At 51.5% G+C, this 15,101-nt stretch overlaps 1 protein-coding gene across 1 annotated transcript in view; it reads right to left on the bottom strand.

The window, feature by feature from the left end:
- Positions 1-15,101, bottom strand: part of LOC306769648 (prolyl endopeptidase) — a gene marked incomplete at its 3' end in the record, with an annotated part of 318,806 nt that overhangs the window by 169,813 nt on the left and 133,892 nt on the right. The window contains exons 3-10 of the mRNA XM_079258332.1: positions 6,578-6,711; positions 6,365-6,495; positions 6,081-6,290; positions 5,435-5,556; positions 5,261-5,366; positions 4,757-4,948; positions 3,458-3,655; positions 3,278-3,381 (exon numbers count right to left, since the gene is read on the bottom strand). Of these exons, the coding sequence (XP_079114458.1) occupies positions 3,278-3,381; positions 3,458-3,655; positions 4,757-4,948; positions 5,261-5,366; positions 5,435-5,556; positions 6,081-6,290; positions 6,365-6,495; positions 6,578-6,711 (1,197 nt within the window). The remainder of the gene's footprint in view (positions 1-3,277; positions 3,382-3,457; positions 3,656-4,756; positions 4,949-5,260; positions 5,367-5,434; positions 5,557-6,080; positions 6,291-6,364; positions 6,496-6,577; positions 6,712-15,101) is intronic.

The following is a 15,101-nucleotide window of genomic DNA, read 5'->3' on the forward strand; positions in this document are numbered from 1 at the left end:
CTGGAGCAGCCAGGTAGAGTTAGAGGCTCCTGGAGCAACCAGGTAGAGTTAGAGGCTCCTGGAGCAGCCAGGTAGAGTTTAGAGGCTCCTGGAGCAACCAGGTAGAGTTAGAGGCTCCTGGAGCCACCAGGTAGAGTTAGAGGCTCCTGGAGCAACCAGGTAGAGTTAGAGGCTCCTGGAGCAACCAGGTAGAGTTAGAGGCTCCTGGAGCAACCAGGTAGAGTTAGAGGCTCCTGGAGCAGCCAGGTAGAGTTAGAGGCTCCTGGAGCAAACCAGGTAGAGTTAGAGGCTCCTGGAGCAACCAGGTAGAGTTAGAGGCTCCTGAGCAACCAGGTAGAGTTAGAGGCTCCTGGAGCAACCAGGTAGAGTTAGAGGCTCCTGGAGCAACCAGGTAGAGTTAGAGGCTCCTGGAGCAACCAGGTAGAGTTAGAGGCTCCTGGAGCAACCAGGTAGAGTTAGAGGCTCCTGGAGCAACCAGGTAGAGTTAGAGGCTCCTGGAGCAGCCAGGTAGAGTTAGAGGCTCCTGGAGCAGCCAGGTAGAGTTAGAGGCTCCTGGAGCACCCAGGTAGAGTTAGAGGCTCCTGGAGCAACCAGGTAGAGTTAGAGGCTCCTGGAGCAGCCAGGTAGAGTTAGAGGCTCCTGGAGCACCCAGGTAGAGTTAGAGGCTCCTGGAGCAACCAGGTAGAGTTAGAGGCTCCTGGAGCAACCAGGTAGAGTTAGAGGCTCCTGGAGCAACCAGGTAGAGTTAGAGGCTCCTGGAGCCACCAGGTAGAGTTAGAGGCTCCTGGAGCAACCAGGTAGAGTTAGAGGCTCCTGGAGCAACCAGTGTAGAGTTAGAGGCTCCTGGAGCAGCAGGTAGAGTTAGAGGCTCCTGGAGCAACCAGGTAGAGTTAGAGGGCTCCTGGAGCAGCCAGGTAGAGTTAGAGGCTCCTGGAGCAACCAGGTAGAGTTAGAGGCTCCTGGAGCAACCAGGTAGAGTTAGAGGCTCCTGGAGCAGCCAGGTAGAGTTTAGAGGCTCCTGGAGCAACCAGGTAGAGTTAGAGGCTCCTGGAGCAGCCAGGTAGAGTTAGAGGCTCCTGGAGCAACCAGGTAGAGTTAGAGGCTCCTGGAGCAACCAGGTAGAGTTAGAGGCTCCTGGAGCAACCAGGTAGAGTTAGAGGCTCCTGGAGCAACCAGGTAGAGTTAGAGGCTCCTGGAGCAACCAGGTAGAGTTAGAGGCTCCTGGAGCAACCAGGTAGAGTTAGAGACTCCTGGAGCAACCAGGTAAGAGTTAGAGGCTCCTGGAGCAACCAGGTAGAGTTAGAGGCTCCTGGAGCAACCAGGTAGAGTTAGAGGCTCCTGGAGCAGCCAGGTAGAGTTAGAGACTCCTGGAGCAACCAGGTAGAGTTAGAGACTCCTGGAGCAACCAGGTAGAGTTAGAGGCTCCTGGAGCAGCCAGGTAGAGTTAGAGGCTCCTGGAGCAACCAGGTAGAGTTAGAGGCTCCTGGAGCAACCAGGTAGAGTTAGAGGCTCCTGGAGCCACCAGGTAGAGTTAGAGGCTCCTGGAGCAACCAGGTAGAGTTAGAGGCTCCTGGAGCCACCAGGTAGAGTTAGAGGCTCCTGGAGCAACCAGGTAGAGTTAGAGGCTCCTGGAGCAACCAGGTAGAGTTAGAGGCTCCTGGAGCAACCAGGTAGAGTTAGAGGCTCCTGGAGCAACCAGGTAGAGTTAGAGGCTCCTGGAGCAGCCAGGTAGAGTTAGAGGCTCCTGGAGCAACCAGGTAGATTTAGAGGCTCCTGGAGCAACCAGGTAGAGTTAGAGGCTCCTGGAGCAGCCAGGTAGAGTTAGAGGCTCCTGGAGCAGCCAGGTAGAGTTAGAGGCTCCTGGAGCAACCAGGTAGAGTTAGAGGCTCCTGGAGCAACCAGGTAGCGTTAGAGGCTCCTGGAGCAACCAGGTAGAGTTAGAGGCTCCTGGAGCAACCAGGTAGCGTTAGAGGCTCCTGGAGCAACCAGGTAGAGTTAGAGGCTCCTGGAGCAACCAGGTAGAGTTAGAGGCTCCTGGAGCAACCAGGTAGAGTTAGAGGCTCCTGGAGCAGCCAGGTAGAGTTAGAGGCTCCTGGAGCAACCAGGTAGAGTTAGAGGCTCCTGGAGCAGCCAGGTAGAGTTAGAGGCTCCTGGAGCAACCAGGTAGAGTTAGAGGCTCCTGGAGCAACCAGGTAGAGTTAGAGGCTCCTGGAGCAACCAGGTAGAGTTAGAGGCTCCTGGAGCAACCAGGTAGAGTTAGAGGCTCCTGGAGCAACCAGGTAGAGTTAGAGGCTCCTGGAGCAGCCAGGTAGAGTTAGAGGCTCCTGGAGCAACCAGGTAGAGTTAGAGGCTCCTGGAGCAACCAGGTAGAGTTAGAGGCTCCTGGAGCAACCAGGTAGAGTTAGAGGCTCCTGGAGCAACCAGGTAGAGTTAGAGGCTCCTGGAGCAACCAGGTAGAGTTAGAGGCTCCTGGAGCAACCAGGTAGAGTTAGAGGCTCCTGGAGCAACCAGGTAGAGTTAGAGGCTCCTGGAGCAACCAGGCATTCAAGGGATAAATCGTCCAGGATCTTTGCTCTCTGGAGTGAACTGGTGAATTTTAGGGATTTTTCTCCATTTGGAGGCGGAGCTAACTGAATTTGCTCATAGAACAACGCCCACTTCCTCTAACCATCATTGTCGACAACACTTCGTCTCAGGATGAAGGTTGATGTATATCTGTCCAGGCGTTTTTCAGATATAAATTACTCAACTGGAGACGAAGCATCACGTTTCCCACGTGTTCCATCTCACTATTTTATGTCGTTGTTGAGTTGTTGGCCAGAACCTACCTGGCTAGTTTTAGCATCATGTTCAGATCTGCGCAGCGGAATAAAGCCCGAAGAAGATTTATTCCGGGCGAACATCCTCAGACAAATTCATGAAAATATCTTCAGCATGTTTTGGTACGTTGAGCGATAAAAATTCTTTGTAGATATGAGAGAAAGAGGCGTCATCCAAGGAATCGACTTTCAGTTTTAGCACTGGACGCCAAACCGTCTTGATGTTCGCTGTAACGCCAACTAGCGATGGAGATACGTCGCTTTTGCTTTCCCTACATATACAGGAGGTGTCCACGCCCCCGTCCATCCTCCAACGCTTACGGCCACATGGTTTCTGGGCGGCAATGCAACAAGAACAATGAAAAACAAATAAACAACAAGATTCCAGGAAGCGCGATGTTCAGGTTGCGTGCGCTGCTCGCCAACCGGACACCGAATAAACAGGAAACAGTCGGAACCTGCTGGATCTGGAAGTCCTCCTGCCTGATGCCTTTCACCTCCACCTCCCTGAAGACCCGCGGCTCCGGCTTCGGATCGCTCAGGTCGCAGTGGTAGATGATTCCTGTTCAGCAGAGAGGAGGAGGAACACAGTCACTGCAGGAGCAAGAGGAGCAGCAGGAGGAGCAGCAGGAGGTTACCAGGTGTGGTGAAGGAGGTGAACTTGTAAAAAAACTCAGAGTGCTGTTTCTTGCAGCTCACTCCAGCCACCGTTCCCACGTCCAGCGGCAGATCCCGGACCAGCCGCCCCGTCTCCAGCTCATAGACCTGCAGGATGTCCTTCACGTCATGCACATAGTTGACCAGCAGGTGGTGCTGGTTCACGCAGGAGACGAAGCCTGCCGACGACAGAGACACGTCCAGCATGAGGAGCTACCAGCTGAGGAAGGTGATCAATTAGCCGCCGATCAGACTGATCAGCGACAGACACTCAGAGGGCAAAGGTCAACGTGAGAACTTTCTCCAGTTTCAGGAATATTTTCCTCTAAGAGATGTCTCACGTCTGTGTCGGAGATTGAAACACTTATTTACGGTTGTATGAAGACATGCAGACATGTTGGCTTCCTGTTTTACTGAAAAGGTTGCTACCATCAGGAATCACTTCTCTGAGCCTGACCAGCTCAGTCCACCACATCCAGCTAGTGGTGCCTCACTTTGCTCTTTCTGCCCTCTGAATGAGGACCAAGTCTCTAAACTTCTAGTCAACTCTAAAGCCACTATCTGTCCTCTGGATCCGGTCCCTACCGACATCCTGCAGAGCATTTTACCTCCAATCAATCTGCAGTGACCCATATTATCATCTCCTCTCTGGAATCCGCTGTCTTTCCCTCTGTCTTCCAGCAAGCTCGGGTCACCCCGCTGCTGAAGAAACCCACACTCAACCCAGTCCAGGTTGGAAACTACCGGCTGGTCCCACTGGTGCCGTTCATGTCCACACTACTGGAGCGGGTCGTCTTCAGTCTCCCAGTTCCTCCATGATAGAAACCAGTTAGATCCACATCAGTCTGGCTTCACTCCACTGGAACTGGTCTCCTGGCTGCTACTGGTTCCCTACCACCAGATCCACCGGTCGGTCCTGGTCCTGCTGGACCAGATCCACTGGTCAGTCCTCAGTCCTGGTCCTGCTGGACCAGATCCACCGGTCAGTCCTGATCCTGCTGGACCAGATCCACTGGTCAGTCCTCAGTCCTGGTTCTGCTGGACCAGATCCACTGGTCAGTCCTCAGTCCTGGTCCTGCTGGACCAGATCCACCGGTCAGTCCTGATCCTGCTGAACCAGATCCACTGGTCAGTCCTCAGTCCTGGTCCTGCTAGACCAGATCCACCGGTCAGTCCTGGTCCTGCTAGACCAGATCCACCGGTCAGTCCTGGTCCTGCTGGACCAGATCCACTGGTCAGTCCTCAGTTCTGGTAGAACCAGTACCAGACATAACTCTCACCCAGGACGTCTTTGGGGTGCTCCGGGATCAGGGTGGTCCAGTCGTGCCGATCCGGTTTCTGAATGTTGATGTTGATGAGCCGGTATCGAGGAGCATCCAGGTTGGACCTGAACGTGAACACGGTTCCCTCATTGGTGACGTAGGAGAACTGGGCCTCGAAGGAGTCCACGATCCGGACCCACGGCAGCAGCCCTGCAGGAGAAAATCACAGACTGGATTACCGTTACCCAGAGAGACCAAAAACCTAGACCAGGGATCCGCAGTCCAGGTCCTGGAGAGACCAAAAACCCGATCCTACTAATGATCTAGACCAGGGATCCAGATCCTGGAGGACCGGCATCCCTCCTGCAACACATCAGATTCAGATCAGAACTGGTCTAGGTTCCAGCAGGGACACCTGGGAAACCTGCAGGACCTGGATCCCTGGTCTAGACCAAATGATCAGATCCAGATCATGACTGCAGGACTCAGCGATCAGAACTGGTTTGTGGTTCTGGTTCTGACCTGCGATCCCATCAGGAAGCTGCTGCAGGTCGCAGAACCAGAGCTGGTTTACGGGTTCACATCCCTCGGTGATGGACAGAACGGCGTAGCGGCCGTCATCAGAGACCTGAGGAAGAGGAGGGCGATGAGGAGCTGAGAGGTTCTGGAGGTCCAAACCACAGAACCGGGTCTTACCGTAACAGAACTGTGCCACTTGGGGTGATCAGGGAACTCTGCCACCAGGACGTCCTCGGGCTGCTGGGTTCCGATCCGGTGGTAGTACAGCTTCTGGTTCATGTTGCAGGTGGTCTCGGTTCCTTCAGGGGACAAAGGTAGTCCCATCAGAACCAGCTGGTCTCACCGGACCGGTTCTGTGACCCATTCAACTGTACAGGTTCTCATTCTGGTTCTGAACCCGTATCAGCAGGAAAACTGGTTCCAGGTCTGATCCAAATCTTTCCAGGTTTAGATTTAAAAAACCTGATCTGGATCTGGGAGAGTTACAGAGACCAACCGGGCCAGGCAGAACTTCAGGTTTAAAGACCAGAACCGGTTCAGAATCCAGTCTGTCCGATCCCAGAGAAAACAGAACTGGGCTTCAGTGGATCAGAACCTGCACTCAGACCCGCCGTTTGGATCAGAACCTGAACACAAACTTCCTAACCTCTTCCCTAATCAGAACTTATTCTTTCACAAAGGTTCGGACCCCTTGAAACAAAGCTGGAACCAAGACCTCATATCACACAGGAAGACAAAATGGGTTTTCTATATTTGGACCGGTTCTGGACTGGAACCCAGTCCGGGTTCTGGTTGTGAACTGTGTTCTGTGAAGGGTTCTTACCGTCAGTTCTGCCCTCCTGAGGAGGGTAACAGTTGTAGAAGACCCCCTTCGCGTCGTGGGTCCAGGCCAGGCAGCTGAACTTCACCCGCTCCAGAACCTCAGGGAGCGGACTCAGGTCCTCCGCCTTAATGAACCGGATTGAGACCCAATCAGAACCGCTGCTGCTGAGCCCGTAAGCGAAGAACTTGCAGTCCTCTGATAGACGGCACACTGTGCACAAACAGGAAGTCTTTAGTTATCCAGAACCCATCACAGGTTCTGCTTCCAGACCCGACCCGGCTTACTCTTCAGAGCCACGGTTCCGTCCTCAGACAGCTGGTTGGGATCAAAAAAGACGGAGGCCGGGTCCTGCAGGGAGTTCTGGACGTACATCACGTCCTGGTTCTGGAGGCCTTTATTGTGGAAGTAGAAATACCTGGAAACAAACAGGACGTGATGTCATTGTGAAGGTGCAAGGATCCCCCCTCCCCCACACCGTCTGTGACATCATCAGTTACCTGCCCCCCCGTTTGTAGGGGCAGCTGTACTTGTGGTAGTTGTAGAGCTCGGTGAGACGCTGCCGGAACCGGGTCCGGGCCGAACACGCCTCCAGGAACGGCGTGGTGAGTTTGTTCTGCTCCTCTACAAACGCCTGGAAAAGACCAGATCAAACCGGGTTAAACCGGATCCAACCAGGTTAAACCGGATCCAACCAGGTTAAACCGGATCCAACCAGGTTAAAACAGATCCAACCGGGTTAAAACAGATCCAACCGGGTTAAACCAGATCCAACCAGGTTAAACCGGATCCAACCGGGTTAAAACAGATCCAACCAGGTTAAACCGGATACAACCGGGTAAAACCGGATCCAACCAGGTTAAACCGGATCCAACCGGGTTAAACCGGATACAACCAGGTTAAAACAGATCCAACCGGGTTAAACTGGATCCAACCAGGTTAAACCGGATCCAACCATGTTAAACCGGATCCAACCGGGTTAAACCGGATCCAACCAGGTTAAACCGGATCCAACCGCGTTAAAACAGATCCAACCGGGTTAAAACAGATCCAACCGGGTTAAACCAGATCCAACCGGGTTAAAACAGATCCAACCGGGTTAAACCAGATCCAACCAGGTTAAACCGGATCCAACCGGGTTAAAACAGATCCAACCAGGTTAAACCGGATACAACCGGGTTAAACCGGATCCAACCAGGTTAAACCGGATCCAACCGGGTTAAACCGGATCCAACCAGGTTAAAACAGATCCAACCGGGTTAAACTGGATCCAACCAGGTTAAACCGGATCCAACCAGGTTAAACCGGATCCAACCGGGTTAAAACAGATCCAACCGGGTTAAACCAGATCCAACCGGGTTAAACCAGATCCAACCGGGTTAAACCAGATCCAACCAGGTTAAACCGGATCCAACCGGGTTAAAACAGATCCAACCAGGTTAAACCGGATCCAACCGGGTTAAACCGGATCCAACCGGGTTAAACCGGATCCAACCGGGTTAACACAGATCCAACCGGGTAAAACTGGATCCAACCAGGTTAAACCGGATCCAACCATGTTAAACCGGATCCAACCGGGTTAAAACAGATCCAACCGGGTTAAACCGGATCCAACCGGGTTAAAACAGATCCAACCGGGTTAAACCGGATCCAAACGGGTTAAACCGGATCCAACCGGGTTAATCCGGATCCAACCGGGTTAAAACAGATCCAACCGGGTTAAACCGGATCCAACCGGGTTAAAACAGATCCAACCAGGTTAAACCGGATCCAACCGGGTTAAAACGGATCCAACCGGGTTAAACCGGATCCAACCAGGTTAAAACAGATCGAACCAGGTTAAAACAGATCCAACCGGGTTAAACTGGATCCAACCAGGTTAAACCGGATCCAACCGGGTTAAAACAGATCCAACCAGGTTAAACCGGATCCAACCGGGTTAAACCAGATCAAACCGGGTTAAACCGGATCCAACTGGGTTAATCCGGATCCAACCGGGTTAAAACAGATCAAACCGGGTTAAACTGGATCCAAACGGGTTAAAACAGATCCAACCAGGTTAAACCGGATCCAACCGGGTTAAACCAGATCCAACGGGGTTAAACCGGATCCAACCGGGTTAAAACTGGATCCAACCGGGTTAAACCGGATCCAACCAGGTTAAAACAGATCCAACCAGGTTAAACCGGATCCAACCGGGTTAAATCAGATCCAACTGGGTTAAACCGGATCCAACCGGGTTAAAACAGATCCAACTGGGTTAAACCGGATCCAACCGGGTTAAACCGGATCCAACCGGGTTAAAACCGATCCAACCGGGTTAAACCGGATCCAACCGGGTTAAACCGGATCCAACCGGGTTAAAACAGATCCAACCGGGTTAAACCGGATCCAACCGGGTTAAAACAGATCCAACCAGGTTAAAGCGGATCCAACCGGGTTAAAACGGATCCAACCAGGTTAAACCGGATCCAACCGGTTTAACCGGATCCAACCGGGTTAAAACAGATCCAACCAGGTTAAACCGGATCCAACCGGGTTAAAACAGATCCAACTGGGTTAAACCGGATCCAACCGGGTTAAAACCGGATCCAACCGGGTTAAACCGGATCCAACCAGGTTAAAACGGATCCAACCGGGTTAAACTGGATCCAACAAGGTTAAACCGGATCCAACCAGGTTAAACCGGATCCAACCGGGTTAAAACAGATCCAACCAGGTTAAACCGGATCCAACCGGGTTAAAACGGATCCAACCAGGTTAAACCGGATCCAACCGGGTTAATCCGGATCCAACCGGGTTAAACTGGATCCAACCGGGTTAAAACAGATCCAAACAGGTTAAAACGGATCCAACCGGGTTAAAACAGATCCAACCAGGTTAAACCGGATCCAACCGGGTTAAACCAGATCAAACCGGGTTAAACCGGATCCAACCGGGTTAAACCAGATCAAACCGGGTTAAACCGGATCCAACCGGGTTAATCCGGATCCAACCGGGTTAAAACAGATCAACCGGGTTAAACTGGAGCAAAACGGGTTAAAACAGATCCAACCAGGTTAAACCGGATCCAACCGGGTTAAACCAGATCCAACCGGGTTAAACCGGATCCAACCGGGTTAAAACCGGATCCAACTGGGTTAAACCGGATCCAACCAGGTTAAAACAGATCCAACCGGGTTAAACCGGATCCAACCGGGTTAAACCAGATCCAACCGGGTTAAACCGGATCCAACCGGGTTAAAACAGATCCAACTGGGTTAAACCGGATCCAACCGGGTTAAACCGGATCCAACCGGGTTCAAACAGATCCAACTGGGTTAAACCGGATCCAACCGGGTTAAACCAGATCCAACCGGGTTAAACCGGATCCAACCGGGTTAAAACAGATCCAACTGGGTTAAACCGGATCCAACCGGGTTAAAACAGATCCAACCGGGTTAAACCGGATCCAACCGGGTTAAACCGGATCCAACCAGGTTAAACCGGATCCAACCAGGTTAAAACAGATCCAACCAGGTTAAACCGGATCCAACCGGGTTAAACCAGATCCAACCGGGTTAAACCGGATCCAACCGGGTTAAAACAGATCCAACTGGGTTAAACCGGATCCAACCGGGTTAAACCAGATCCAACCGGGTTAAACCGGATCCAACTGGGTTAAAACAGATCCAACCGGGTTAAACCGGATCCAACCGGGTTAAAACAAATCCAACCGGGTTAAACCGGATCCAACCGGGTTAAAACAGATCCAACCAGGTTAAACCGGATCCAACCGGGTTAAACCGGATCCAACCGGGTTAAACCGGATCCAACCGGGTTAAAACAGATCCAACCGGGTTAAAACAGATCCAACCGGTTTAACCGGATCCAACCGGGTTAAAACAGATCCAACCAGGTTTAACCGGATCCAACCGGGTTAAAACAGATCCAACTGGGTTAAACCGGATCCAACCGGGTTAAAACAGATCCAACCGGGTTAAAACAGATCCAACCGGGTTAAACTGGATCCAACCAGGTTAAACCGGATCCAACCATGTTAAACCGGATCCAACCGGGTTAAAACAGATCCAACCAGGTTAAACCGGATCCAACCGGGTTAAAACGGATCCAACCAGGTTAAACCGGATCCAACCGGGTTAAACCAGATCCAACCGGGTTAAACCGGATCCAACCGGGTTAATCCGGATCCAACCGGGTTAAAACGGATCCAACCGGGTTAAACCGGATCCAACTGGGTTAAACCGGATCACACCGGGTTAAAACAGAGCCAACCGGGTTAAACCGGATCCAACCGGGTTAAACCGGATCCAACCGGGTTAAAACAGATCCAACCGGGTTAAAACAGATCCAACCGGGTTAAACTGGATCCAACCAGGTTAAACCGGATCCAACCATGTTAAACCGGATCCAACCGGGTTAAAACAGATCCAACCAGGTTAAACCGGATCCAACCGGGTTAAAACGGATCCAACCAGGTTAAACCGGATCCAACCGGGTTAAACCAGATCCAACCGGGTTAAAACAGATCCGACCAGGTTAAACCGGATCCAACCGGGTTAAACCGGATCCAACCAGGTTAAAACGGATCCAACCGGGTTAAACCGGATCCAACCGGGTTAAAACAGATCCAACCGGGTTAAAACAGATCCAACCGGGTTAAAACGGATCCAACCGGGTTAAACCGGATCCAACCAGGTTAAAACGGATCCAACCGGGTTAAACCAGATCCAACCGGGTTAAAACAGATCCAACCGGGTTAAAACGGATCCAACCGGGTTAAAACGGATCCAACCGGGTTAAACCGGTTTAGCCGGATCCAACCGGGTTGAAACAGATCCAACCAGGTTAAACCGGATCCAACCGGTTAAAACAGATCCAACTGGGTTAAACCGGATCCAACCGGGTTAAAACAGATCCAACCGGGTTAAAACAGATCCAACCGGGTTAAACTGGATCCAACCAGGTTAAACCGGATCCAACCATGTTAAACCGGATCCAACCGGGTTAAAACAGATCCAACCAGGTTAAACCGGATCCAACCGGGTTAAACCGGATCCAACCGGGTTAAACCGGATCCAACCGGGTTAATCCGGAACCACCCGGGTTAAAACGGATCCAACCAGGTTAAACCGGATCCAACCGGGTTAAAACAGAGCCAACCGGGTTAAAACAGAGCCTACCGGGTTAAACCCGGATCCAACCGGGTTAAACCGGATCCAACCAGGTTAAACCGGATCCAACCGGGTTAAAACAGATCCAACCAGGTTAAAGCGGATCCAACCGGGTTAAAACGGATCCAACCAGGTTAAACCGGATCCAACCGGTTTAACCGGATCCAACCGGGTTAAAACCGGATCCAACCAGGTTAAACCGGATCCAACCGGGTTAAAACAGATCCAACTGGGTTAAACCGGATCCAACCGGGTTAAAACCGGATCCAACCGGGTTAAACCGGATCCAACCAGGTTAAAACGGATCCAACCGGGTTAAACTGGATCCAACCAGGTTAAACCGGATCCAACCGGGTTAAACCGGATCCAACCGGGTTAAACTGGATCCAACCAGGTTAAACCGGATCCAACCGGGTTAAAACAGATCCAACCGGGTTAAAACGGATCCAACCAGGTTAAACCGGATCCAACCGGGTTAATCCGGATCCAACCGGGTTAAACTGGATCCAACCGGGTTAAAACAGATCCAACCAGGTTAAAACGGATCCAACCGGGTTAAAACAGATCCAACCAGGTTAAACCGGATCCAACCGGGTTAAACCAGATCAAACCGGGTTAAACCGGATCCAACCGGGTTAAACCAGATCAAACCGGGTTAAACCGGATCCAACCGGGTTAATCCGGATCCAACCGGGTTAAAACAGATCAAACCGGGTTAAACTGGATCCAAACGGGTTAAAACAGATCCAACCAGGTTAAACCGGATCCAACCGGGTTAAACCAGATCCAACCGGGTTAAACCGGATCCAACCGGGTTAAAACCGGATCCAACCGGGTTAAACCGGATCCAACCAGGTTAAAACAGATCCAACCAGGTTAAACCGGATCCAACCGGGTTAAACCAGATCCAACCGGGTTAAACCGGATCCAACCGGGTTAAAACGGATCCAACTGGGTTAAACCGGATCCAACCGGGTTAAACCAGATCCAACCGGGTTAAACCGGATCCAACCGGGTTAAAACAGATCCAACTGGGTTAAACCGGATCCAACCGGGTTAAAACAGATCCAACCGGGTTAAACCGGATCCAACCGGGTTAAACCAGATCCAACCGGGTTAAACCGGATCCAACCGGGTTAAAACAGATCCAACTGGGTTAAACCGGATCCAACCGGGTTAAACCAGATCCAACCCGGTTAAACCGGATCCAACCGGGTTAAAACAGATCCAACTGGGTTAAACCGGATCCAACCGGGTTAAAACAGATCCAACCGGGTTAAACCGGATCCAACCGGGTTAAAACAGATCCAACCAGGTTAAACCGGATCCAACCGGGTTAAACCGGGTCCAACCGGGTTAAACCAGATCCAACCAGGTTAAACCGGATCCAACCGGGTTAAACCGGATCCAACCGGGTTAAAACAGATCCAACCGGGTTAAAACGGATCCAACCGGGTTAAACCGGATCCAACCGGGTTAAACCGGATCCAACCGGGTTAAACCGGATCCAACCGGGTTAAAACAGATCCAACTGGGTTAAACCGGATCCAACCGGGTTAAAACAGATCCAACCGGGTTAAAACAGATCCAACCAGGTTAAACTGGATCCAACCAGGTTAAACCGGATCCAACCATGTTAAACCGGATCCAACCGGGTTAAAACAGATCCAACCAGGTTAAACCGGATCCAACCGGGTTAAAACGGATCCAACCAGGTTAAACCGGATCCAACCGGGTTAAACCGGATCCAACCGGGTTAAAACGGATCCAACCGGGTTAAACCGGATCCAACCGGGTTAAACCGGATCACACCGGGTTAAAACAGAGCCAACCGGGTTAAAACCGGATCCAACCGGGTTAAACCGGATCCAACCGGGTTAAACCGGATCCAACCGGGTTAAAACAGATCCAACCAGGTTAAAACAGATCCAACCGGGTTAAACTGGATCCAACCGGGTTAAACCGGATCCAACCAGGTTAAACCGGATCCAACCGGGTTAAAACAGATCCAACCAGGTTAAACCGGATCCAACCGGGTTAAAACGGATCACACCGGGTTAAACCGGATCCAACCGGGTTAAAACAGATCCAACCGGGTTAAACCGGATCCAACCGGGTTAAAACAGATTCAACCAGGTTAAACCGGATCCAACCGGGTTAAAACAGATCCAACCAGGTTAAACCGGATCCAACCGGGTTAAAACGGATCCAACCGGGTTAAAACGGATCCAACCGGGTTAAACCGGATCCAACCAGGTTAAACCGGATCCAACCGGGTTAATCCGGATCCAACCGGGTTAAACTGGATCCAACCGGGTTAAAACAGATCCAACCAGGTTAAAACGGATCCAACCGGGTTAAAACAGATCCAACCAGGTTAAACCGGATCCAACCGGGTTAAACCAGATCAAACCGGGTTAAACCGGATCCAACCGGGTTAAACCAGATCAAACCGGGTTAAACCGGATCCAACCGGGTTAATCCGGATCCAACCGGGTTAAAACAGATCAAACCGGGTTAAACTGGATCCAAACGGGTTAAAACAGATCCAACCAGGTTAAACCGGATCCAACCGGGTTAAACCAGATCCAACCGGGTTAAACCGGATCCAACCGGGTTAAAACCGGATCCAACCGGGTTAAACCGGATCCAACCAGGTTAAAACAGATCCAACCAGGTTAAACCGGATCCAACCGGGTTAAACCAGATCCAACCGGGTTAAACCGGATCCAACCGGGTTAAAACGGATCCAACTGGGTTAAACCGGATCCAACCGGGTTAAACCAGATCCAACCGGGTTAAACCGGATCCAACCGGGTTAAAACAGATCCAACTGGGTTAAACCGGATCCAACCGGGTTAAAACAGATCCAACCGGGTTAAACCGGATCCAACCGGGTTAAACCAGATCCAACCGGGTTAAACCGGATCCAACCGGGTTAAAACAGATCCAACTGGGTTAAACCGGATCCAACCGGGTTAAACCAGATCCAACCCGGTTAAACCGGATCCAACCGGGTTAAAACAGATCCAACCGGGTTAAAACAGATCCAACCGGGTTAAACCGGATCCAACCGGGTTAAAACAGATCCAACCAGGTTAAACCGGATCCAACCGGGTTAAACCGGATCCAACCGGGTTAAACCAGATCCAACCAGGTTAAACCGGATCCAACCGGGTTAAACCGGATCCAACCGGGTTAAAACAGATCCAACCGGGTTAAAACGGATCCAACCGGGTTAAACCGGATCCAACCGGGTTAAACCGGATCCAACCGGGTTAAACCGGATCCAACCGGGTTAAAACAGATCCAACTGGGTTAAACCGGATCCAACCGGGTTAAAACAGATCCAACCGGGTTAAAACAGATCCAACCAGGTTAAACTGGATCCAACCAGGTTAAACCGGATCCAACCATGTTAAACCGGATCCAACCGGGTTAAAACAGATCCAACCAGGTTAAACCGGATCCAACCGGGTTAAAACGGATCCAACCAGGTTAAACCGGATCCAACCGGGTTAAACCGGATCCAACCGGGTTAAAACGGATCCAACCGGGTTAAACCGGATCCAACCGGGTTAAACCGGATCACACCGGGTTAAAACAGAGCCAACCGGGTTAAAACCGGATCCAACCGGGTTAAACCGGATCCAACCGGGTTAAACCGGATCCAACCGGGTTAAAACAGATCCAACCAGGTTAAAACAGATCCAACCGGGTTAAACTGGATCCAACCGGGTTAAACCGGATCCAACCAGGTTAAACCGGATCCAACCGGGTTAAAACAGATCCAACCAGGTTAAACCGGATCCAACCGGGTTAAAACGGATCACACCGGGTTAAACCGGAT

This window comes from Telmatherina bonti (genome assembly GCF_933228915.1).
Source record: "Telmatherina bonti genome assembly, chromosome: 19".
Taxonomy (NCBI): domain Eukaryota; kingdom Metazoa; phylum Chordata; class Actinopteri; order Atheriniformes; family Telmatherinidae; genus Telmatherina; species Telmatherina bonti.